Raw genomic sequence first — 21,678 nt, 5'->3', positions numbered from 1 at the left:
TTGGTCCCCTCCCCGAATCAACCAACCAGCTATCCACTCCATCAAAGGCAAGCTCACCTGTGAAAGCATCCATTGCCCTTCCAATTTAACTGCAAACACTGTGCTGCATTCTACTTGGGCATGACCACTAACCAGATGCCTGTTCATACAAATGGCTATCGACAATCTGTGACTGAGAGACAGCTGGACCACCCATTTGCTGAGCATGCCACCCAACACAGTATGTTTGACTTAGGCAGCTTCACAATCAGGTGGTTCATTGAACCCTCTGCCAGGCACTTTATTGTTAATAGGAGAGTAATCATGTAGACGTAGACCATCTGGATTTATTCCACAGTTTGTGGGGTGGGAATGCTCCCTGCAGCTTAGCCCCCATTCTCTTCACCCCATGGCCTCAATCTTTGCTAGTTGCTGTTGTCACCTGTCTTTATCTCCTTCCTTGTCCCTACTCTAGCTCCACACAAGCCTTCTATTCCCCCCTCCTCAGCGCACCTCACACTGGCAAAGTCCTTTCGCACAGTATCCTTATGCTCCAACAATCATTCCACCATCCTGTCTCCAACATGTCTCTCCACACATCCACAGGCAGAACTGCACCATCTCCCCCCCCCCTCCCCCACTCCTACCCATATTTTCCTCGCTACCCGACACCTCTGCCGTACCCTAGCTACCCCACCCTAGCCAATATTGGGTCCGATGGCAGTCGACCCCTATCACCTGAAGACATCAGCAGCCATGCAAATATGTGTGTGTGTGTGTGTGTGTGTGTGAGACAGATCCTTCCCCCCCCCTCCCCTCCCCTGTATATGGAGGATCACTTCGTTAAGACCCATTGTGGGTGATGCACTCGATAGTGAATTATGTACCCATGTTGCAGTAAAAACACTTTTAATTCACAGCACAAGTTCACAATAAAGTTACTGTTCTGGTACTGCGAACGGCTGAAAGCAAGGGGAAACTACAGCCGTAATTTTTCCTGAGGGCATGCAGCTTTACTGTATGATTAGATGAATACACTAAGCAGATTCAGAAGGATGTAGGCTGTAGTAGGTACTGGGAGATGAAGAAGCTTGCACAGGATAGAGTAGCATGGAGAGCTGCATCAAACCAGTCTCAGGACTGAAGATCACAACAACAACAATTTGAGGAAAAGCCATGCTGAATTTCACATGAGTGAAATCTTGCTGATTTCTGTGCATAAGCTTTTCGGCCTCAGAGATATTTATTATATTGGGTCTCGGAATATGTTGTAGAATACTGCTGAAAATTGTTGTTAAGAATATCAGTCTGTAACTTTTACGGTCCATTCTTTTACCCTTCTTACATCACCCATTAAATCTCTCCTATAAATAGCCAGTTTTGTCTGTCAAGCTGAACAGCTTTTTGGGAATTTTTCAGTCTCTGGGTGGAGGGTTACCTATACCTAATAATAATAATAATAATAATAATAATAATAAAAAGGAAACTTGTGTACACCTCACAGCTATCAATAGCTGCCCGAACTAAATTTTACCAGGGGCTGTCTATGTGCTCCAGTTGTTCACAATGTAGAGAAGGTATGAGCAGTGCATCTCTGTGTCACGTTGGAGGCAGGCAATTGCAGAATAATGTCCAGCCATAACTGCGGGTTAAAATCAAACTGTGGAAAATCTTGGATGCAATCTAACAATATTATGAAAGGAAAAGTTGCTACTCACCATATAGTGAAGATGCTGAGTTGCAAATAGGCACAACAAAAAGACTGTCGCTAATATAGCTTTTGGCCAGTAAGGCTTTCATCAAAATTATGCGACAGATGCACACTCACACAAATGCAACTCACACACACGACTGCAGTCTCAGGCAACTGAGGCCACACTGCCTCAGACTGCAGTCATGTGTGTGTGAGTCGTGTTTGCATGTTTGTGTTGTCTGATTTTGATGAAGGCCCTACTAGCCAAAAGCTATATTTGTGAAAATCTTGCTGTTGTGTCTATCTGTGACTCAGCATCTCTGCTATATATTTAGTAGCAACTTTCCTTTTCATAATAATGTTACATAACTGCGTGTTCTTTGATTGCACTGCGAGAAGGCTCATCAAACTAGAACACACAATATATTAGCGCACTTTATTACATAAATAAACAAAAGATTTTCTTAACTTTGACCCACTTCTTTGCACAAGATTGTTATACGATTTACAACTGTCCTTGATCAGCAAAGGATCAGTTGATACACTCATCAAACTATTCTGTTGAGTAACAATGTTCATCCTTTAGTAAAGGTCACATAGTGGCTAAACTCTCGCATGCGCAGCACTATACTAACCTCAGGTTGAGAACGCTACAATGCTGTGAAGGAGGTGTAGTCTTCTAGAGTGCCTCTGATTGGTTGTTGCAGATTGCAGTGAGGCCTTACTAATGTCTTAATTGTATTAATATGTGTTACCAACTTTGGTGTGGCGCCACGGTCTCTGGTTGATACTACGGTATGTAATAGCCAATAAACAATTGTTAATCAGATATTCAGCAGATCTGCAATGTCTGTGTTGAAATATCATCACAACTTTTGTCTCAGTGGAAGAATTTAAGTTCAGGTGACAGAATGATCTGTATCATAACCCAAAATCTAAGTTAGAAGTTTTGCAGTTTGATTGTGAGCTGGTGAAGCAAAGGAATGTGAATACTAAATCTAGGGTGTGGTGACAGTCTGATCTGTAGTGCAGCGTGAGGGTGGAAGGTGGCACTTTGGTTGCAAGTTGGCAAAGTTGATGAATAAGATTGTAAAATATTGGTAACCACTTGTCACCCGTTTTCGACATTCACTTTGAGGTTAGTGTGTGGATGACGTTTCTCTGCAGCGCGTGATGATGCATACTTTATCAATGGTGCTTTTAGGAGCTGCTATTTGGCGTGTTTGTGCTTGGCCACCAAAGGCCCCCAGCCTTTTCCCTTTCATGCTGCACGTTTAACCTCTTGATGTTCTTTATCCCCTCCTTTGAGGAACATGTCTGAGCTGTTTTTGGAAATGTATTTTGCATTTTCACTAGTCAATATCAGAATATTCACCAGATTCTTACTTAAATTGTGTGTGAGTTTCGTATAGGAGGTGTAATTTAGAGTTTTAGTTACTGTAATCGTAAATTCAGGAAAATTGTAGCGCAGTCGTTAGGCATTTGTACAGGTTAGTCCATACATTCTTTGCGTGTTTCCCTTGCGTTATCTAGGCACGGACTCGTGTTTCAGTAACTGTTGTTCAACATCGATTATAATGGACAGGAACTGTGATTGCTGTGTTCGGATGAGGGCCGAGTTGGCATCCCTTCGCTCACAGCTGCAGGCGGCGCTGACTTTGGTCGCGCAGCTTGAGGCTGTTGCCAATGGGCACCACTGTGGGGAGCCGGACTTGGGCATCACGGGGATGTCAACCTCGTCTCGTATGTCCCCAGATCAGTCTGTCGCTGTGGTTGCCCCGGTTGCTGCCCGCAGTGGGGCTGATCCCTCGCCTGTGGTCGATTGAGAGGTCGTTCCGAGGCGTGGCAGGCAGCGAAAGACATCCCCGGAGGCTCATCAGAAAGCCTCCCCGGTGCGTCTGGCAAACAGGTTTCAGGTACTGTCTCTGGCTGAGCCAGATGCAGCTGCCTGCCCTGTTTCAGAGGATGATTCTCAGCCTTCAGGGTCCGGGCAATCACAGAGGGTGGGCTTATTGGTAGTTGGGAGCACCAATGTTAGGCGTGTAATGGGGCCCCTTAGGGATATGGCGGCTAAGGAGGGGAAGAAATCCAGTGTGCACTCAGTGTGCATTCCTGGTGGAGTCATTCCTGATGTGGAGAGGGTCCTTCCAGATGCCATGAGGAACACAGGGTGCAGCCAACTGCAGGTGGTGGCACATGTCGGCACTAATCACTTGTGTCACTTTGGATCTGAGGAAATTCTCTCTGGATTCCAGCGGCTATCTGATTTGGTGAAGGCTGCCGGTCTTGCTTACGAGATGAAGGCAGAGCTCACCATCTGCAGTATCATTGACAGAACTGACTGCGGACCTTTGGTGCAGAACCGGGTGGAGGGTCTGAATCAGAGGCTCAGACGGTTTTGTGACCGTGTTGGGTACAGGTTCCTTGACTTGGGCCGTAGGGTGGTGGGGTTTCGGGTTCTGCTGAATAGGTCAGGAGTTCACTACACTCAGCTGGCGGCTACACGGGTAGCGGAGGCTGCGTGGCGTGGACTGAGCAGTTTTTTAGGTTAAAAGACCTCGGGAAAGTACGGGGAGGGTTGCAATCTCAAAGGGTGCATGGCAAATACAGGACGTGCTTGGATCAAGGAACAGCCGGAATTGTAGTTGTAAATTGTTGTAGTTGTGCTGGGAAAGTCCCTGAGCTTCAAGCGCTAATAGAAAGCACAGAAGCTGAAATCGTTATAGGTACAGAAAGCTGGCTAAAGCTTGAAATAAATTCTGCAGAAATTTTTACGAAGTCTCAGACGGTGTTCAGGAAAGATAGATTAGGCAGAATTGGTGGTGGAGTGTTTGTGTGTGTCAGTAGTGGTTTATCTTGTAGTGAAGTCGAAGTAGGTACTCCGTGCAAATTGGTATGGGTGGAGGTTATACTTAACAGCCGAACTAAGTTAATAATTGGCTCCTTCTACCGACCCCCAGACTCCGATGATATAGTTGCTGAACAGTTCAGGGAAAATTTGAGTCTCGTAACAAATAAATAGCCCACTCATACGGTTATATCCCTCGATATGTTGGCAAAATACTTGTTTAAAACTGGTGGTAGGCAGAAAACATCTTCTGAGATTGTCCTAAATGCTTTCTCTGAAAATTATTTCGAGCAGTTAGTCCACGAACCCACGCGAATTGTAAATGGTTGCGAAAACACACTTGACCTATTAGCCACAAACAATACAGAGCTAATAGAGATCATCATGACTGATACAGGGATTAGTGATCACAAGGTCGTTGTAGCTAGGCTCAATACCGTTTCTTCCAAATCCACCAGAAACAAACGCAAAATAATTTTATTTAAAAAAGCAGATAAAGTGTCACTAGAAGCCTTCCTAAGAGACAATCTCCATTCCTTCCGAACTGACTGTGCAAATGTAGACATGTGGCTCAAATTCAAGGTATAGTAGCAATAGCAATTGAGAGATTCATACCTCATTAATTGGTAAGAGATGGAACTGATCCCCCATGGTACACAAAACAGGTCCAAACGCTGTTGCAGAGGCAACGGAAAAACCATGCGAAGTTCAGAAGAACGCGAAATCCTGAAGATTGGCTAAAATTTCCAGACACGCGAAATTTGGCACGGACTTCAATGCGAGATGCCTTTAATAGGTTCCACAATGAAACATTGTCTCAAAATTTGGTACAAAATCCGGACAAATTCTGGTCGTATGTAAAGTACACAAGCGGCAAGACGCAGTCAATACCTTTGCTGCGCAGTGCCGATGGTACTGTTACAGACGACTGTGCCGCTAAAGTGGAGTTATTGAACGTAGTTTTCTGAAATTCCTTCACCAGGGAAGACGAATGGAATATTCCAGAATTTGAAAGACGAACAGCTGCTAGCATGAGTTTCTTAGAAGTAGGTCCTTAGCGGTTGCGAAGCAACTCAAATCGCTTGATACGGGCAAGTCTTCAGGTCCAGATTGTTTACCGATTAGATTCCTTTCAGATTACGCTGATACAATAGCTCCCTACTTAGCAATCGTATACAACCGCTCGCTCACCGATAGATCTGTACCTACAGATTGGAAAATTGCTCAGGTCGCACCACTGTTTAAGAAGGGTAGTAGGAGTAATCCATCGAACTACAGACCTATATCATTGACATCGGTTTGCAGTAGGGTTTTGGAGCATGTACTGTATTCAAACATTATGAATCACCTTGAAGGGAACGATCTATTGATACGCAATCAGCATGGTTTCAGAAAACATGTTCTTGTGCAACGCAGCTAGCTCTTTATTCGCACGAAGTAATGGCCGCTATCAACAGGGGATCTCAAGTTGCTTCTGTATATCTAGATTTCCGGAAAGCTCTTGACACCGTTCCTCACAAGCGACTTCTAATCCAGCTGTGGGCCTATGGGGTATCGTCTCAGTTTTGCGACTGGATTCGTGATTTCCTGTCAGGAAGGTCGCAGTTCGTAGTAATGGATGGCAAATCGTCGAGTAAAATTGAAGTGATATCAGATGTTCCCCAGGGAAGCATCCTGGGACCTCTGCTGTTCATGATCTATATAAATGACCTGGGTGATAATCTGAGCAGTTCTCTTAGGTTGTTCACAGAAGATGCTGTAATTTACCGTCTAGTAAGGTCATCCGAAGACCAGTATCAGTTGCAAAGTGATTTAGAAAAGATTGTTGTATGGTGTGGCAGGTGGCAGTTAATGCTAAATAACGAAAAGTGTGAGGTAATCCACATGAGTTCCAAAAGAAATCCGTTGGAATTCGATTACTCGATAAATAGTACAATTCTCAAGACTGTCAATTCAAGTAAGTACCTGGGTGTTAAAATTACGAACAACTTCAGTTGGAAAGACCACATAGATAATATTGTTGGGAAGGCAAGCCAAAGGTTGCGTTTCATTGGCAAGACACTTAGAAGATGCAACAAGTCCAATAAAGAGACAGCTTACACTAAACTCGTTCGTCCTCTGTTAGAAAATTGCTGCGCGGTGTGGGATCCTTACCAGGTGGGATCGACGGAGGACATAAAAAGGGTGCAAAAAAGGGCAGCTCATTTTGTATTATCACGTAGTAGGGGAGAGAGTGTGGCAGATATGATACGCGAGTTGGGATGGAAGTCATTAAAGCAAAAACGTGTTTCGTCATGGCGAGATCTACACTCCTGGAAATGGAAAAAAGAACACATTGACACCGGTGTGTCAGACCCACCATACTTGCTCCGGACACTGCCAGAGGGCTGTACAAGCAATGATCACACGCACGGCACAGCGGACACACCAGGAACCGCGGTGTTGGCCGTCGAATGGCGCTAGCTGCGCAGCATTTGTGCACCGCCGCCGTCAGTGTCAGCCAGTTTGGCGTGGCATACGGAGCTCCATCGCAGTCTTTAACACTGGTAGCATGCCGCGACAGCGTGGACGTGAACCGTATGTGCAGTTGACGGACTTTGAGCGAGGGCGTATAGTGGGCATGCGGGAGGCCGGGTGGACGTACCGCCGAATTGCTCAACACGTGGGGCGTGAGGTCTCCACAGTACATCGATGTTGTCGCCAGTGGTCGGCGGAAGGTGCACGTGCCCGTCGACCTGGGACCGGACCGCAGCGACGCACGGATGCACGCCAAGACCGTAGGATCCTACGCAGTGCCGTAGGGGACCGCACCGCCACTTCCCAGCAAATTAGGGACACTGTAGCTCCTGGGGTATCGGCGAGGACCATTCGCAACCGTCTCCATGAAGCTGGGCTACGGTCCCGCACACCGTTAGGCCGTCTTCCGCTCACGCCCCAACATCGTGCAGCCCGCCTCCAGTGGTGTCGCGACAGGCGTGAATGGAGGGACGAATGGAGACGTGTCGTCTTCAGCGATGAGAGTCGCTTCTGCCTTGGTGCCAATGATGGTCGTATGCGTGTTTGGCGCCGTGCAGGTGAGCGCCACAATCAGGACTGCATACGACCGAGGCACACAGGGCCAACACCCGGCATCATGGTGTGGGGAGCGATCTCCTACACTGGCCGTACACCACTGGTGATCGTCGAGGGGACACTGAATAGTGCACGGTACATCCAAACCGTCATCTAACCCATCGTTCTACCATTCCTAGACCGGCAAGGGAACTTGCTGTTCCAACAGGACAATGCACGTCCGCTTGTATCCCGTGCCACCCAACGTGCTCTAGAAGGTGTAAGTCAACTACCCTGGCCAGCAAGATCTCCGGATCTGTCCCCCATTGAGCACGTTTGGGACTGGATGAAGCGTCGTCTCACGCGGTCTGCACGTCCAGCACGAACGCTGGTCCAACTGAGGCGCCAGGTGGAAATGGCATGGCAAGCCGTTCCACAGGACTACATCCAGCATCTCTACGATCGTCTCCATGGGAGAATAGCAGCCTGCATTGCTGCGAAAGGTGGATGTACACTGTACTAGTGCCGACATTGTGCATGCTCTGTTGCCTGTGTCTATGTGCCTGTGGTTCTGTCAGTGTGATCATGTGATGTATCTGACCCCAGGAATGTGTCAATAAAGTTTCCTCTTCCTGGGACAATGAATTCACGGTGTTCTTATTTCAATTTCCAGGAGTGTAGTTACGAAATTTCAGTCACCAACTTTCTCTTCCGAATGCGAAAATATTTTGTTGAGCCCAACCTACATAGGTAGGAATGATCATCAAAATAAAATAAATCAGAGCTCAAGCAGAAAGGTTTAGGTGTTTGTTCTTCCCGCGCGCTGTTCGGGAGTGGAATGGTAGAGAGATAGTATGATTGTGGTTCAATGAACCCTCTGCCAAGCACTTAAATGTGAATTTCAGAGTAATCATGTAGATGTAGATGTTTTTCGTTCCTTTTTCCTTTCTTTGTTCACCTTCTCCTATTGTTCCTCCACTTCAGCGTTTGAGGTTCCTCTTCTTCCTCCATGTGCGCTCCTGAAGGCCGGCCCACATGTCTGACACGTAACAGGTGACTGAGTAAAGTGTAATTCCCAGCCCCTGGTCGACAGGTAGGGTTCACACGTACCCCCTGTTAAAGGCCAGGTCCAGGGAGAGCTGCTACCTTCCCAAATTGTCTATCGGTCCCTCTGTCAGGTGTTCAGGAGGTGTGACCTGAGGTGTGAACGATCACCTAAGGTGGGTGCGCCCCACTTCTAAAGGGGCGCCTAGTTGGACGGAGTGTGCCATCGGAAACGCTGACCAGCATGGGGGATTTTCTTGCAATGAGCCAATCATCTTCACAGTCTGCGGCTACGAAACGTAAACAGAATGAGGTTAATAATTCAAAGACCCTTCCAGCTGCACCGTGGTTCCTCATGAGTTTCACATACTGAAGACAATCAATCCTTTGCTTTGCCCTGTGAAATCCTGCTCTCGTTTATGCACTAGCACTTTGCTTTTGGAGACTACTTTTGATTCTCGAGCACAACAATTGCTTGCAGCTTCACTCCTCCATAGATATCCTGTTCGTGTCAAGGCCCAGCGAAAGTGGGATTCTCGCCATGGTGTTATTTACACTAGGCTGCTTGATGGTCTGCTACAGTACTGCTGTTGCTACATGTCACTCCACAAAGGACACGGCCAGGAAGACATGCAACCTCAAATTTATCACCGTGGTTGTGAAATCACACAGCATCATGGTAGCATTCCTTTCTCTTCATCCAGCAGTGCAACACGCCACCAAACTTTTGCCTCGTGGAGCGAAGTCACCAGCTACAAAACCGGCAGGCCGGAAAGGACAGAAGGAATACTCCTGTGAAGACCTCCTACATCCCTCCAGCCAACCGACTTCTGAGTCCTCCTCTGCCCACCGTTAAGGCTCCTATTAGTCAAACAAAGACAAACGGTCTTCTCCTTCACCGAATCGGAGATCCTCTCCGACAGTGTCACCACCTGATACCCTCACCTGGCTGACCGTGTTGCTGGAGTGCACCACCAACTGCATTTCTAACCAGGACTCTGCAGGCCAATGGGAGAATGCCAATGATTCTGTAGACCTCATGGAGCAGGATCCTCCTGCCTCTGTGCCCTTTAGCAGTGAGTCTTCGAAGGCCAATACTCGGCAGCTGTCGAGGTGACACCCCTTCATTTTTCCCTTGTAGTGACTCTCCTTTCGCTGCCTTCAGTCCAACAAAGAGGATGTATTACTGCTCTTAGAATGACAGTGTCCACTTGTTCTGTGCCTTCAGGAAACAAAATTTCATCTTCATGACTGCTATTAGCTCTTGCATTTCTTTCCGGTCCATTTCGACCTCCCCCCGAAGATGGCATTCCCTCTCATGGGCAAGTCATGCTGCTCATATGGGATGATGTGCTTAGTCAGCCCATCTGCCTGACTACTTGCCTTCAGGCTGTTGCAGTTCACCTTTTCCTTCCTCACTTGACGTTTTCCCTTTATACTGTTTACATCCCTCCATCATACGATGTCACCAGAGCAGACTTCCTCCACCTTATTAGGCAGCTACCTCATCCTTTTCTGCTGCTCTATGACTTTAATGTGCATCATTCCCTTTGGGGTTCTCGCAGAACCTCTGAGAGGTGCCCTCTTGGCTGCCCTTCTTAACCAACTTAACCTCTTCTGCCTTAACACTGGAACACTCACATTTTCAGACTCCACACACACCTGTTGCCATTTGGACCCATCCTTTTGCACTGCCCAACTTGCCCATCATATCGAGTGGTCCATTCTCTCTGACACATACTCGAGTGACCATTTCCTGTGTGCTATCAATTTGCTGACTCCTACCCCACCTATGTGCACACGCAAATGCCAGCTTCCTAAGGCTGACTGGAAGCTTTACTCCTCTCTGACAACCTACCACAGATAATATTTCCCCAGTTATGATGATCAGGTAGAATATGGTACAAACGTTATCCTTACCACTGCAGAATGTTCCATTCCTTGCACTTCCTCTCTACTACACCGTGTCCCAGTCCATTGGTTGACTGCGGCTTACCATGATGCAATTCGCGTGCGGAAACATGCTCTCTGCATTTTTAACTGTCATCCTACGATGGCAAACTGCATTCATTATGAACAGTTGCATGCACAGAATCATCGCATTCTTCGGGATGGCAAAAAAGCTAGCTGGATTTCCTTCACTAGTTCTTTTAACAGTTCCACACTATCTACCATAGTGTGGGCCAACCTCCTACAACTCTCTGGGACCAAGAGTCATTTCACGATTTCTGGCGTGACAGTAGCAGACGATGATGTAGTGCACCTATTGCTACACTGTGTGATCAAAAGTATCCAGAAACCTGGTTCAAAATGACTTAAAAGTTTGTGGTGCCCTCCATTGGTAATGCTGGAATTCAGTGTGGTGTTGGCCCCTTGATGACAGCTTCCACTCTCGCAGGCATACATTCAGTCAGGTGCTGGAAGGATTATTGGGGAATGGCAACCCATTCTTCATGGAGTGCTGCACTGAGGAGAGGTATTGATGTCGGTCGGTGAGGCCTGGCATGAAGTCGGCATTCCAAAACACCCCAAAGGTGTTCTATTGGATTCAGGCCAGGACTTTGTGTAGGCCAGTCCATTACAGGTATGTTATTGTCGTGTAACCACTACACCACTGGCCGTGCATTATGAACAGGTGCTCAATCGTGTTGAAAGAAGCAAGAAGGTGCTTAAAACATCAATGTAGGCCTGTGCTGTGATAGTGCCATGCAAAACAACAAGGTGTGGAAGCCCCCTCCATGCAAAACACGACCACACAATAACATCACCGCCTCTGAATTTTATTGTTGGCACTACACACACTGGCAGAGGCGTTCACTGGGCATTCGCCACACCCACACTCTTCCATTGGATCGCCACATTGTGTACTGTGATTTGTCACTCCACACAATGTTTTTCCACTGTTCATTCCTTACACCAAGTGAGGCATCGTCTGGCATTTACCAACATGACGTGTGGCTTGTGAGCAGCCGATCGACCATGAAATCCAAGTTTTCTCACCTCCCGCCTAACTGTCATAGTACTTGCAGTGGATCCTGATGCAGCTTGGAATTCCTGTGTGATGGTCTGGATAGATGTCTTCCTATTACACATTACGACCCTCTTCAATTGTCGGCAGTCTCTGTCAGTCAACAAATGATGTCGACCAGTACACTTTTGTGCTGTACGTGCCCCTTCACGCTTCTACTTCACTATCACATCAGAAACAGAGGACGTAGGGATATTTAGGAGTGTGGAAATCTCACATACAGATGTATGATACAAGTGACACCCAATCACCTGACCACATTCGAAGTCCGTGAGTTCCACGGACCGCCCCATTCTGGTCTCTCATGATGATGTCTAATGACTACTGAGGTCGCTGATATGGAATATCTGTCAGTAGATGGCAGCACACCGCACCTAATATGAAAAACGTATGTATGGTTTTTGGGCTGTCTGGATACTTTTGATCACATGGTGTATCTCCAGCACCTTGAGCTGCTGTTTTGCAGAGGTTTCAAGCTCCTTCCACATCACCCTGCCTGCGTCCACCAGAAACGAGCATAGGAGGTTCAGGTGATATCCTTCTCTTCTCAGAATCATGAGAACTACAATGCCACCTTTACTATGAGGGAGTTACATCATACTCTCACTTCATCATGATCCGTTGCCCCAGAGCCAGACAATGGTCACATTCAGGTGTTGCAGCACTTTTCTGTTGTGGGCAAGGACTTTCTGCTTCATACAGACAACCACTTATGGCCAGAAGACCTATTTCCCAGATACTAGCATGAAGCCGCTGTTATACCCATACCTAAGACCAGTAAGGACAAACACCTTCCTTCCAGCTACCACCTCACTTCTCTCACCAGCTGCGTCTGGAAGATGATGGAATGTATGATTCGTGCCTGGCTGGTATGGTGGCTACAGTCTCGCAATTTACTAACCACTACACAATGAGGATTTCGAGCACACCGTTCTGCAGTTGACCATTTCATTACTTTGTCCACTCTTTGCTATTGCCATTAACCCTATAATAGCCTGGCTCCTGCCAAGCTTCTCCAGATCCCTTTTCATTGATGATTTTCCCATCTGTTGTAGTTCTCCACGGACGTGACTCGTTGAGCAGTGTCTTTAGCGATGTCTTGATAATCTCCACTCGTAGAGCATGAACTATGGCTTTCACTTTTCCACTGACAAAACCATTTGTATGAATTTCTGGCAGCACAATTGGTTTCTTCCACCGTCTTTACATCTTGGGCCTGTTGCCCTTCTGTTTGTTGAAATTACGAAATTCCTGGGCCTCGTGCTCGATAGGAAGCTTTCTTTGTCCTTCCGTGTGTCTTACCTGGCAGCCTGCTGCACACAGTCCTGCATTGTGCTTCTTGGGCAGCAGATCAAACTACTGTCCTCCATTTGTATTGGTCCCTTGTCCGTTTGAACCTAGACTATGGGTGTTTCGTTTATGCATCTGCATGTTCGTCCCTCTTACACTATCTCCATATTACCCACCATCGTGGCATCTGTTCGGCCACTGGTGCCTTTTACACTAGTCTGGTTGAGGGTCTGTACACAGAATCTGCCGAACTACTGCTGTGACTTTCTCCTCTGCAGGTATGCATGCCGTTTGTCTGCCATACATGGCTACCCATCCTACGCCTAATTCTTCAATGACTCTTTTGATCGCCAGTATGGGGAGCGTCCCTCTTCTGTGTTAACTCCTAGAGTTCGCTTTCAGCTCTTGCTCCGGCAACTTAATTTCACGCTGCCTGCAGCTTTCCCAGGGTGTAAACCATTCACCACCTCGGCTTTGTGCAGCGGCCCGTGTTCACCGTGGCCTTCATTCGGTTCCTAAGGTCACTATTCCAGGCATGCTCTATCATCTTCAGTTTCACGACCTTTGCATGGAACATTGCGATAGTACGTTTGTGTACACTGACGGCTCTCGGGCTGAGTGTGGTGTCGGGTATGCCTTTGTCATTGGCACTGACATTTTTCGATATCAGCTTCTAGAACACTGCTCAGTATTTACAGCAGAGCTCTTCACCCTGTATCAGGCCATGCAGTACATCTGCTTTTCAATTGCATCTTCAGCTCAGACTCTCACAGTGCCCTTCTGAGCCTCTATGTGCTGTACACTGTCCATCCCTTAGTGCAGCAGGTGCAGGAAAGCTGTCGCTTGCTCACTCTTGATGAGCCACTGTGATGTTCATGTGGGTTCCTGGTCACAACGGTCTGACAGAAAATGAGGCCGCTGATCCTTCTGCCAAGCCTGCAGTCCTTTTACCTCAGCCTGCTGGTTCTTACATTCTCTCCGATCATCTCTGTGTTACAGTCTGTCGGCAGGTGGTGTCACTTTGGCATTACCAATAGTCCTCCCTTCATGGTAACAAGCTCTGGGTTATTAAGCCTCTCCCAGGCTGGAGACCACCTCTCGGTCCTCTCACTGTGAGGAGAACGTTTTAATTTAGGAACTCTGTATTTGTACAGTGTTTTTGTAAGCAACAGAGGTATTTAATTGTCTCATAGGATTTTCCCATACTTACAGTTACCCATTTATTTTTATTATCTGGTGCTGGTGCTGAAGCTGCCAGTTTTGGAAATATCTCCTCAGAAATTAGTTCGATAATGATCAGGATTTAGAGAATTTTGTATCTACATACTTTTCTGCACAGTTTTCTTTATATGGTTCATCCCAAATATGTTGTGCTAATATCTGTGAAAAAGTATGTAGTTTCAGAGTCAGAAAACTGCTCTGTTTTAGATTTATTGTCTAGCAGTAATGATCTGAGAAGCCAAAATCTTATTTAATACCCACAGCTATTTTCATTACCGATTTTTGTAAGTACTTGGTCTAAGGCTGAAAATGGATTTTTGGTTACTTCCATAACAGTTGTACCATGTGTGCCATGCCTCAATTATTCAAATTGTTCATGAAGCTGTTAACAATTTAAGCCTTAATGCTTGCATTTATATTGGTATCTCAAATTCAGATTTTGTTAGGTTTGTGAACTGAGACTGTGCCCAGAACTTCAGTTAATTTAGTAAGACGGTTGTGCAAATTGCAACTAGATTAGTAGCACGCACTCGAAAGTTCAGTGGCTGACATTTCAAAAAGTTTATTTACATTGATTGTAATCACATCTTGCCCACTGCTTACATATGTGCATTACCCCTGCCCTTACGACAGTTTTACAGTTGCTGCCCACCCTGTCATATGTCAATATCATTACCATTAGGTGCAGTATTTCAGTGCCTCTACACCATTGTTGCATAATGCATATCACTTAGCAGTTAAAGAGACTGTAATTCAATTATTGTGGCTTGTGTCCTTGCATTTTACATTTTTCCTTGTTACTGGTGATCATTTCCTCCAGGTTGTTACATTCTGTCTTCTGTGTGCACGTATCTCTGTGCTGGCCAAAGACTTTTTCTTTTTAGGCTGGGAAAACTGCTATCACAATCTTTGTTGAAAAGGCCTTATTCTTTTATAATGTACAAATATTTTTTTTTTTTTTTTGGCCTAGGTAAAGCAGCTTCTCAACACTGTTTATTGTTCATATCAAGTATTTGATAAGAATCTGGAAGGACTAGTGCAGACTGAGGCCAGGAGGCTTGCAAGGTCAGAGGTTGTGATTCCATCTGCATAAACTGGAGAACCTAATACTGGAAGTGAGGGTACTTCCAGATGGCGCGGGTTGTTATGTAGTCCTTGAAGTTATGTATCTTGCGTCGAAAGATGTATTTGCCATTGTATCGCCAACACAGCTCTTTTCCACTGTTTAGCAGAGGCCATTTGTTAAGGTGCATAGTTAATGTACGATTTGGTTGTTTTTCTAGATGACCCTGCCTCTGGTAGGATAGGATACAACTGTAATAGCACGCAAATAGGATATGTCGGGTTGGTCTGTAGTATGTGTGTCTCACCTGGGTGTTCCACCGGAGTACAGCCTTGTAGCGAGAGGTTAGGAGCTGAAGAGGGTAGTGCATGGAATAGTGTACTCTAGAGCAGTGGTTCTGAACCTGGTGGCAGTTACGCCCTGAAGGGTGAAATGAAATAGTTCAATTGTGTATCGGGGGGTGGGGGGAATGGTTCAATTGTATATCAGTCACGAAATTAAATTATTTTTGAAAGATTGTTACTATTATCACTGTTTCATAATACTGTAATGCTGGCTACAAAAATTACCAGTAATTACATTTTTTTAATGCAGTAGCATTAATGCATGATGCCCAGTGTGATGGAGGTCATAGCTTGTGAAACAAATGTGTGAACATAATCTTCCTCGTTCCTCACATAATCGGCCCAGCACATGTATACTTGGTACACTACTCCACACACACATACTTCAGCAAAAGTGAGACATATATGTTTAAATATCTTGTGAAAATAACATCTCAGAACTAAATGTAGTTTGCAACAGGTAAATAAATTGACAGCACAACACAACAGTAACTATATAATGGCTATTACATTGTTGAAAGGCATATACAATATCATTGTTAATAGTGGCAGTGGTAAGATGCAAAGCATTAGCAGCCTGAAGTCTTCCCCCTTTCTGACACTTCAGAAGTAAAGTGCCCATCAATCAAGTAATTTGCATACCTAAGTATAGTGCACAAATTTTAACTATGTCGATTTTAAATGGGGGTGAAGGTGAAGCAAATGTCACTAATGAGAGGGATGGTGCTAGAAAAGTGTGTTATATGATTAGTGTCTTCCCTCAGTGGGGATGGTTAGCTATCTTTACTGAGAAGGGGTTGTTGGTAGAAATGTACTGAAAATTGCTTCTTCCTTCTACAAAAAAATGTTTGTTAGAAATAATAATACTGATTATCTCCCTGATTCAATAGTTTGTGGTTTTGTAAAACATCAGCAAAAATTAAATATTTTATTTTTCATAATTTTTGTAAATACAAGTGTCCAAAGAGTATTCTTTTTCATTCTAAAGTTTAGTTGGGTGCTAATGATGTTGTTGTTGTTGATGATGATGATGATGATGATGATGATGATGATGATTGGGGGGGTGGGGGGCGTTCACCTTCTTTGTTTCTTCGTTCGTTCATCCTCGGTGTCAACGTACTGGCTGAAAAAATAGGGTCTGGGAGTGAAGTACTGTCTACTTTAAATGATGTAGCTGACAGGTGCACATTTGCATTTCACAGTTATTTACTTTCATTTTTCACAACCCCCCCAATAATACACAGTTTTATGGCCAGTGCACAATTGTTTAACTTTCGATAAGCCTCATTAATAGGTTGCAGGTGAACATCCACATACTGCTACAGTAGTTTCCTGTTGAACATCGCCGGCCGGAGTGGCCGAGCGGTTCTAGGCACTACAGTCTGGAACCGCATGACCCCTACGGTAGTAGGTTCGAATCCTGCCTCGGGCATGGGTGTGTGTGATGTCTTTAGGTTAGTTAGGTTTAAGTAGTTCTAAGTTCTAGGGGAGTGATGACCTCAGAAGTTAAGTCCCATAGTGCTCAGAGCCTTTGTTTTGTTGAACATTTACAAGCAGTAAAAACCTATTTACAAAGTTCACAGTTCTTGAAAAATAGGAAGCTACGTATGGAGCAGAAACTGTCATTGTTTTAACACATGGCATATTGGTTTAATACTGATTTCACTGTTAAGTTGATGCATTGTTGTTGTTCTAACCAACACAGGTTTCTCGTCTGAAACTGGGCCGTGTACCGACTGTCTCAGGACCAAAAATCGGGCCCTTATATATCCTAACAATAATAGACGCTGAAACTACACATTGTTCAAAGTTTAAATTACAGAAAGTACAATTAAAACTTAACTCATTAAATTAACTGAGTACACCAAAAAATTGGTTCTTTTTAACAGTTTCTTCTGCTGCAAGGGTTAAGCCGAACTATTTGTTTAAATCATGAAATTATCATATATTATTACACAAACAACACTTTTGACAAAACTGTTGTTTACTTTTGAATTAATTAATTGCTGGATTTGCTAACATGTTTTTGAATAGAGCCAAATAGGTACTTTAAGGTTACCAGCATTTCATCTTCCAAATGTTTACAGTTATAGAATTTATATTTGTTTATAAATCAACAACAGAATTTAAGTTAAGAAACAATTACTGATTTCACCCTATAACAGAAGATACTAACTAGGAACTGTCAAAATAAATTAGAAAATAAATTACATACATAAAACTAAGTACAAAATTAGATCTGATGTTATTTTCTTTAAAACTGAGGCCCAACCTTACCTTTTTATGAAAATGCAGATTATACTCATGTATGTTAATATTATTAGTCAAAAATGGAAAAACTAATTTTAAGGAAGCAGATCGCAAAACAAAGAAGGGAAGGAAAAATCCCAGCTTGCTTTGCCACAAGGGGTACTAGCTAATATATGATCACCCTCAGAGGTAATGGTCTCGGGAAGATTTAAAACCACTGCTCTAGAGGTGGCCTTTACATAGCACTGGATGTCAAATGACTGGTGGTGGTGGTGGTGGTGGTGAATGGAAACTGTGATCAGATCTTTTCTTTTTAATCCCATAAAGATACAGAAATAAGCACACTATACTGTCCCACATAATTTAAATATATAAGCTTTCTCAATTTGTCTCTAAAGTATGATTCATTACTATCTGGTGAAAAAATAGCGTTGAATGTTTAAAGATGTTACAGTACTGGAAGCATAAGACATAAATAACACAAAAAAGAGGCAAGTCTTTTTGTTTCCTTGTGAGGATTTGAGGCAGGTGGACAGAGATTTATTTAAAAATAATTTTATTCTGTTCTTCAAATGCTGTACTGTTTTGTGTGCAATTGTCAATAGTAGATATAATTTTTGTTTTAGCGAAGGAAATTAATCAAGAAAGTGTTTTGGCTTTAAAGCAACTATTGATAATAACGGAAAGTTCATGTATATGATCTTTATTCTATATTCATATAGTAATTCTGTTTAAGGTTCGTCAGCAGTCAAAAGATATTGCTGATCACATCCGAAAAAGAGTTCAACGGAAAAAAGATAATGTTTTAAAAGCAGCTGAGATGAAAGAGAATTTAGAGTTACAAAATTGTCAGGAGAGAAAACTGAAGTCATTGCAACAGAAGTACCATGAATGCTTACATGAAGTTGGACTCGCTCATACACATGCAGCACTTCAGGTATGAGTTCCTAGTTTTTGTATCTCGTTTAGTGTGTTAGTAATAAGTGATGTCTGAAAGCTACTTTTAATACTTAATGTTTTCGCATATTTAAGCTGAATGCTCTGTTAAAAGCTGAAAATAAATTTGGTATAAATAGTACAGAAAAATTTAAGTGTTTAAGCTACTACTAATGCATTGTTGTTATTCAGTAGATTTGTACCAAGAATTAACCTGGCTTGAAGGTTTCCATTGCTTTGCAGGATGGATGCTTTTAAAGATTACTGATTGCAATAGTTGCCTGGCACAGTTTCCATAAATTATGAGGTCCAACTTCTGTTAAAATATTGGAGAACATAAGCTTCTTGCAATCCTCATTAGTCAGTTTACACCCATATCACCAATGTTTGAGACCACCAGTACCCTGTATTAAATTAATAAATCCATGTTGCTGTGGTTTATATGAAAACTATAACCGCGACAGTATATAATATTATTAAAAAGATAGATTGCTAATCACCATATAGTAGAGAATGTCGAGTCGCAGACAGGCACAACAAAAAGACTTCCAAAGAAGTAAGTTTTCAATCAAAAGGCCTTTTTCTGAATTAGACAAAACACATGTGCACACACATATATAATCATGCAAACACACCTCGCACACCTATGACCACTGTCTTAGGCTGCCAATGCCAGACTGCGAGTAACTGTGCATGATTGGAGAAGTAATCTGGGTAGTGGGGGTAAGGAGGAGGCAGGAAAGGGGAGGGGGAGGGATAGCTTGGTGAGGGTGGGGATGGTAAAGTGCTGCTTGTAGGAGCATACAGGGTCAAGGTGGACAGAGCAGGGCAGATAGCAGCAGTTTGGAAGTTAGACAGAGGGTTGGGGGGGGGGGGGGGGGGGCAGAAAAGTAAAAAAATTGTGGGCCTTGGTGGAATAGAGGGATGTGTAGTGCAGGAGTGGAACAGGTGGGTGAAGAAGAGTGACTAACGGAGGCTGAGGCAGGGAGCATTCCCACTTGTGCAATTCATAAAAGCTGGTACTAGTAGGAAGGATCCAGATGACATAGGCTTTTAAGCAGTCATTGAAATGAAGAACAGTATGTTGGGCAGCATTCTCAGAAACCAACCTGCCACCGGCAATACCTCCACTGTGACAGCTGCCACCCATTCTATACCAGGAAGACCCTTCCATACAGCGTAGCCACTCGTGGCTGTCTCATGTATAGTGATGGACAGTCCCTCTCGGAATTTATCAAGGGCCTCACTGAAGCCTTCAAAGATTGTGATTCCCCCTCCCCCCCTCCAACCTTGTACAGCAACAGAGCTCCCATGTCTTTCCTCTCCAGTCACCCACAACCTCCCGAAGTCCCACCGTTCGCAAGAGAGTAGCATTCCCCTTATGACTAAGTACCACCCAGGACTGGAGCAACTGATTATTCTCTGCCAGAGTTTCAGGAATGTGTTCTATCCACTATTCTTCCCATCCCTCCCACAGTGGTAATCCACCACTCACTGGACCTAAACAATATCCTCATCCTGCCCTACACAATTGCTGCTCAAAATCTCTTGCCTCATGGCTCATACCCATTTAACAGGCCTAGACGCAAGACCTGTGCTACACACCCTTCCACATCACCTACTCCAGTCCGGTCACAAGCATCATCTATCCAATAAAGGCCTATGAAAACAGTCATGCAATTTACAAGCTAAGCTCCGAGTGCTATGTTGTGTTCTACAAGGGCATGACAACCAACAAGCTGTCTGCATGAATGGCCACTGACAAAGTGTAGCCAAGCAGCAGCTGGACCACCCCGTTTCTGAACATGCTGCCCAACACAGCACTGTTCATTTCAGTGACTGCTTCACAGCCTGTGTCATCTGGATCCTTCCTACAAACACCAGCTTTCCTGATTTGCGCAGGTGGGAACTCTCCCTGCAATATATCCCATCTTCCCACAACTCTCCTGGCTTTGACCTTTGTTAGTCACTGTCTGTAACAACCTAGTAATACATGACACCAATTGAAGAAACACAAATGGATTTATTTATAAGTCTCTGAACAGTAATGGCACTAACCCCTTTTGTGAATCCACATATAACAAGACAGAACAACTGATGTGAGTAGCAGAGCTGGATCTACAGAGAGAGGGTCAGCCAGCAATGCACCATGCAGATGTATATATACACGAGTCACCAGCATTCGGCAAGGCGGAGACTCACACAGGCAGCCCGCACTGATACAGTTGGTGACCTATTCGAGCACATATGCGAGGCGACACCACATTCGGGACATTCAGACTCACATGCACTAGTAGCAGGATACAGTACTGTCACGACCTATCCCCCTTCCTGTTCCCACTCCAGAGCTATATAGCCCTTTATTCCACAAACACACTCACAGTTTTTTTTTTTACTTCTCTCCTTTTCCAACCCCCCTTCCCCCACATCCCCCTTTCCCACCCTCCCACTTCCCACCCTCCATCTAACCTCCCACCTCCACGTAGTTGCCCTACTGCCTTCCCACCATGCTCCTGTCTGCACCCACACGCAGCAATTTACCATCCCAACCCCTACCTTGCTATCGCTGCCCCTCCCTGCCCAGCCTCCTGATCCCAACCTCCCCAATTGCTTCTCCCATTATATGCAGTTGCTCGCAGTCTGGTCTCAGCAGCCAGAGACAGCAGTCATGTGGTGTGTGTGTGTGTGTGTGTGTGTGTGTGTGTGTGTGTGTGTGTTGTTTAATTAAGGTGGAGGTGGAGGTGTTATGGCCAAAAGTTTGCTTGTTCCCCGTTATATGGTATCCTTTCATGATATTGCCATTATTCCATCCTGGATTTTCCATTGTGACACTATATGTATACTTATCAAAATATTATAGTTCAGTTGTGCACTTAGTTATTATGGCTAATGAATAATTATATACCAGTTAAAGTCACTATATTTGATATT

At 44.6% G+C, this 21,678-nt stretch overlaps 1 protein-coding gene across 1 annotated transcript in view; it reads left to right on the top strand.

Moving 5' to 3' along the window:
* Positions 1-21,678, top strand: part of LOC126195236 (uncharacterized) — a 233,811-nt gene that overhangs the window by 52,356 nt on the left and 159,777 nt on the right. Inside the window, exon 2 of the mRNA XM_049933762.1 lies at positions 18,548-18,748. Within this exon, the coding sequence (XP_049789719.1) occupies positions 18,548-18,748 (201 nt within the window). The remainder of the gene's footprint in view (positions 1-18,547; positions 18,749-21,678) is intronic.

The sequence above is a fragment of the Schistocerca nitens genome, chromosome 7 (assembly GCF_023898315.1).
Source record: "Schistocerca nitens isolate TAMUIC-IGC-003100 chromosome 7, iqSchNite1.1, whole genome shotgun sequence".
Taxonomy (NCBI): domain Eukaryota; kingdom Metazoa; phylum Arthropoda; class Insecta; order Orthoptera; family Acrididae; genus Schistocerca; species Schistocerca nitens.
Note: the sequence above shows the minus strand (reverse complement) of the source record. Positions and strands in the feature narration are given on the sequence as shown.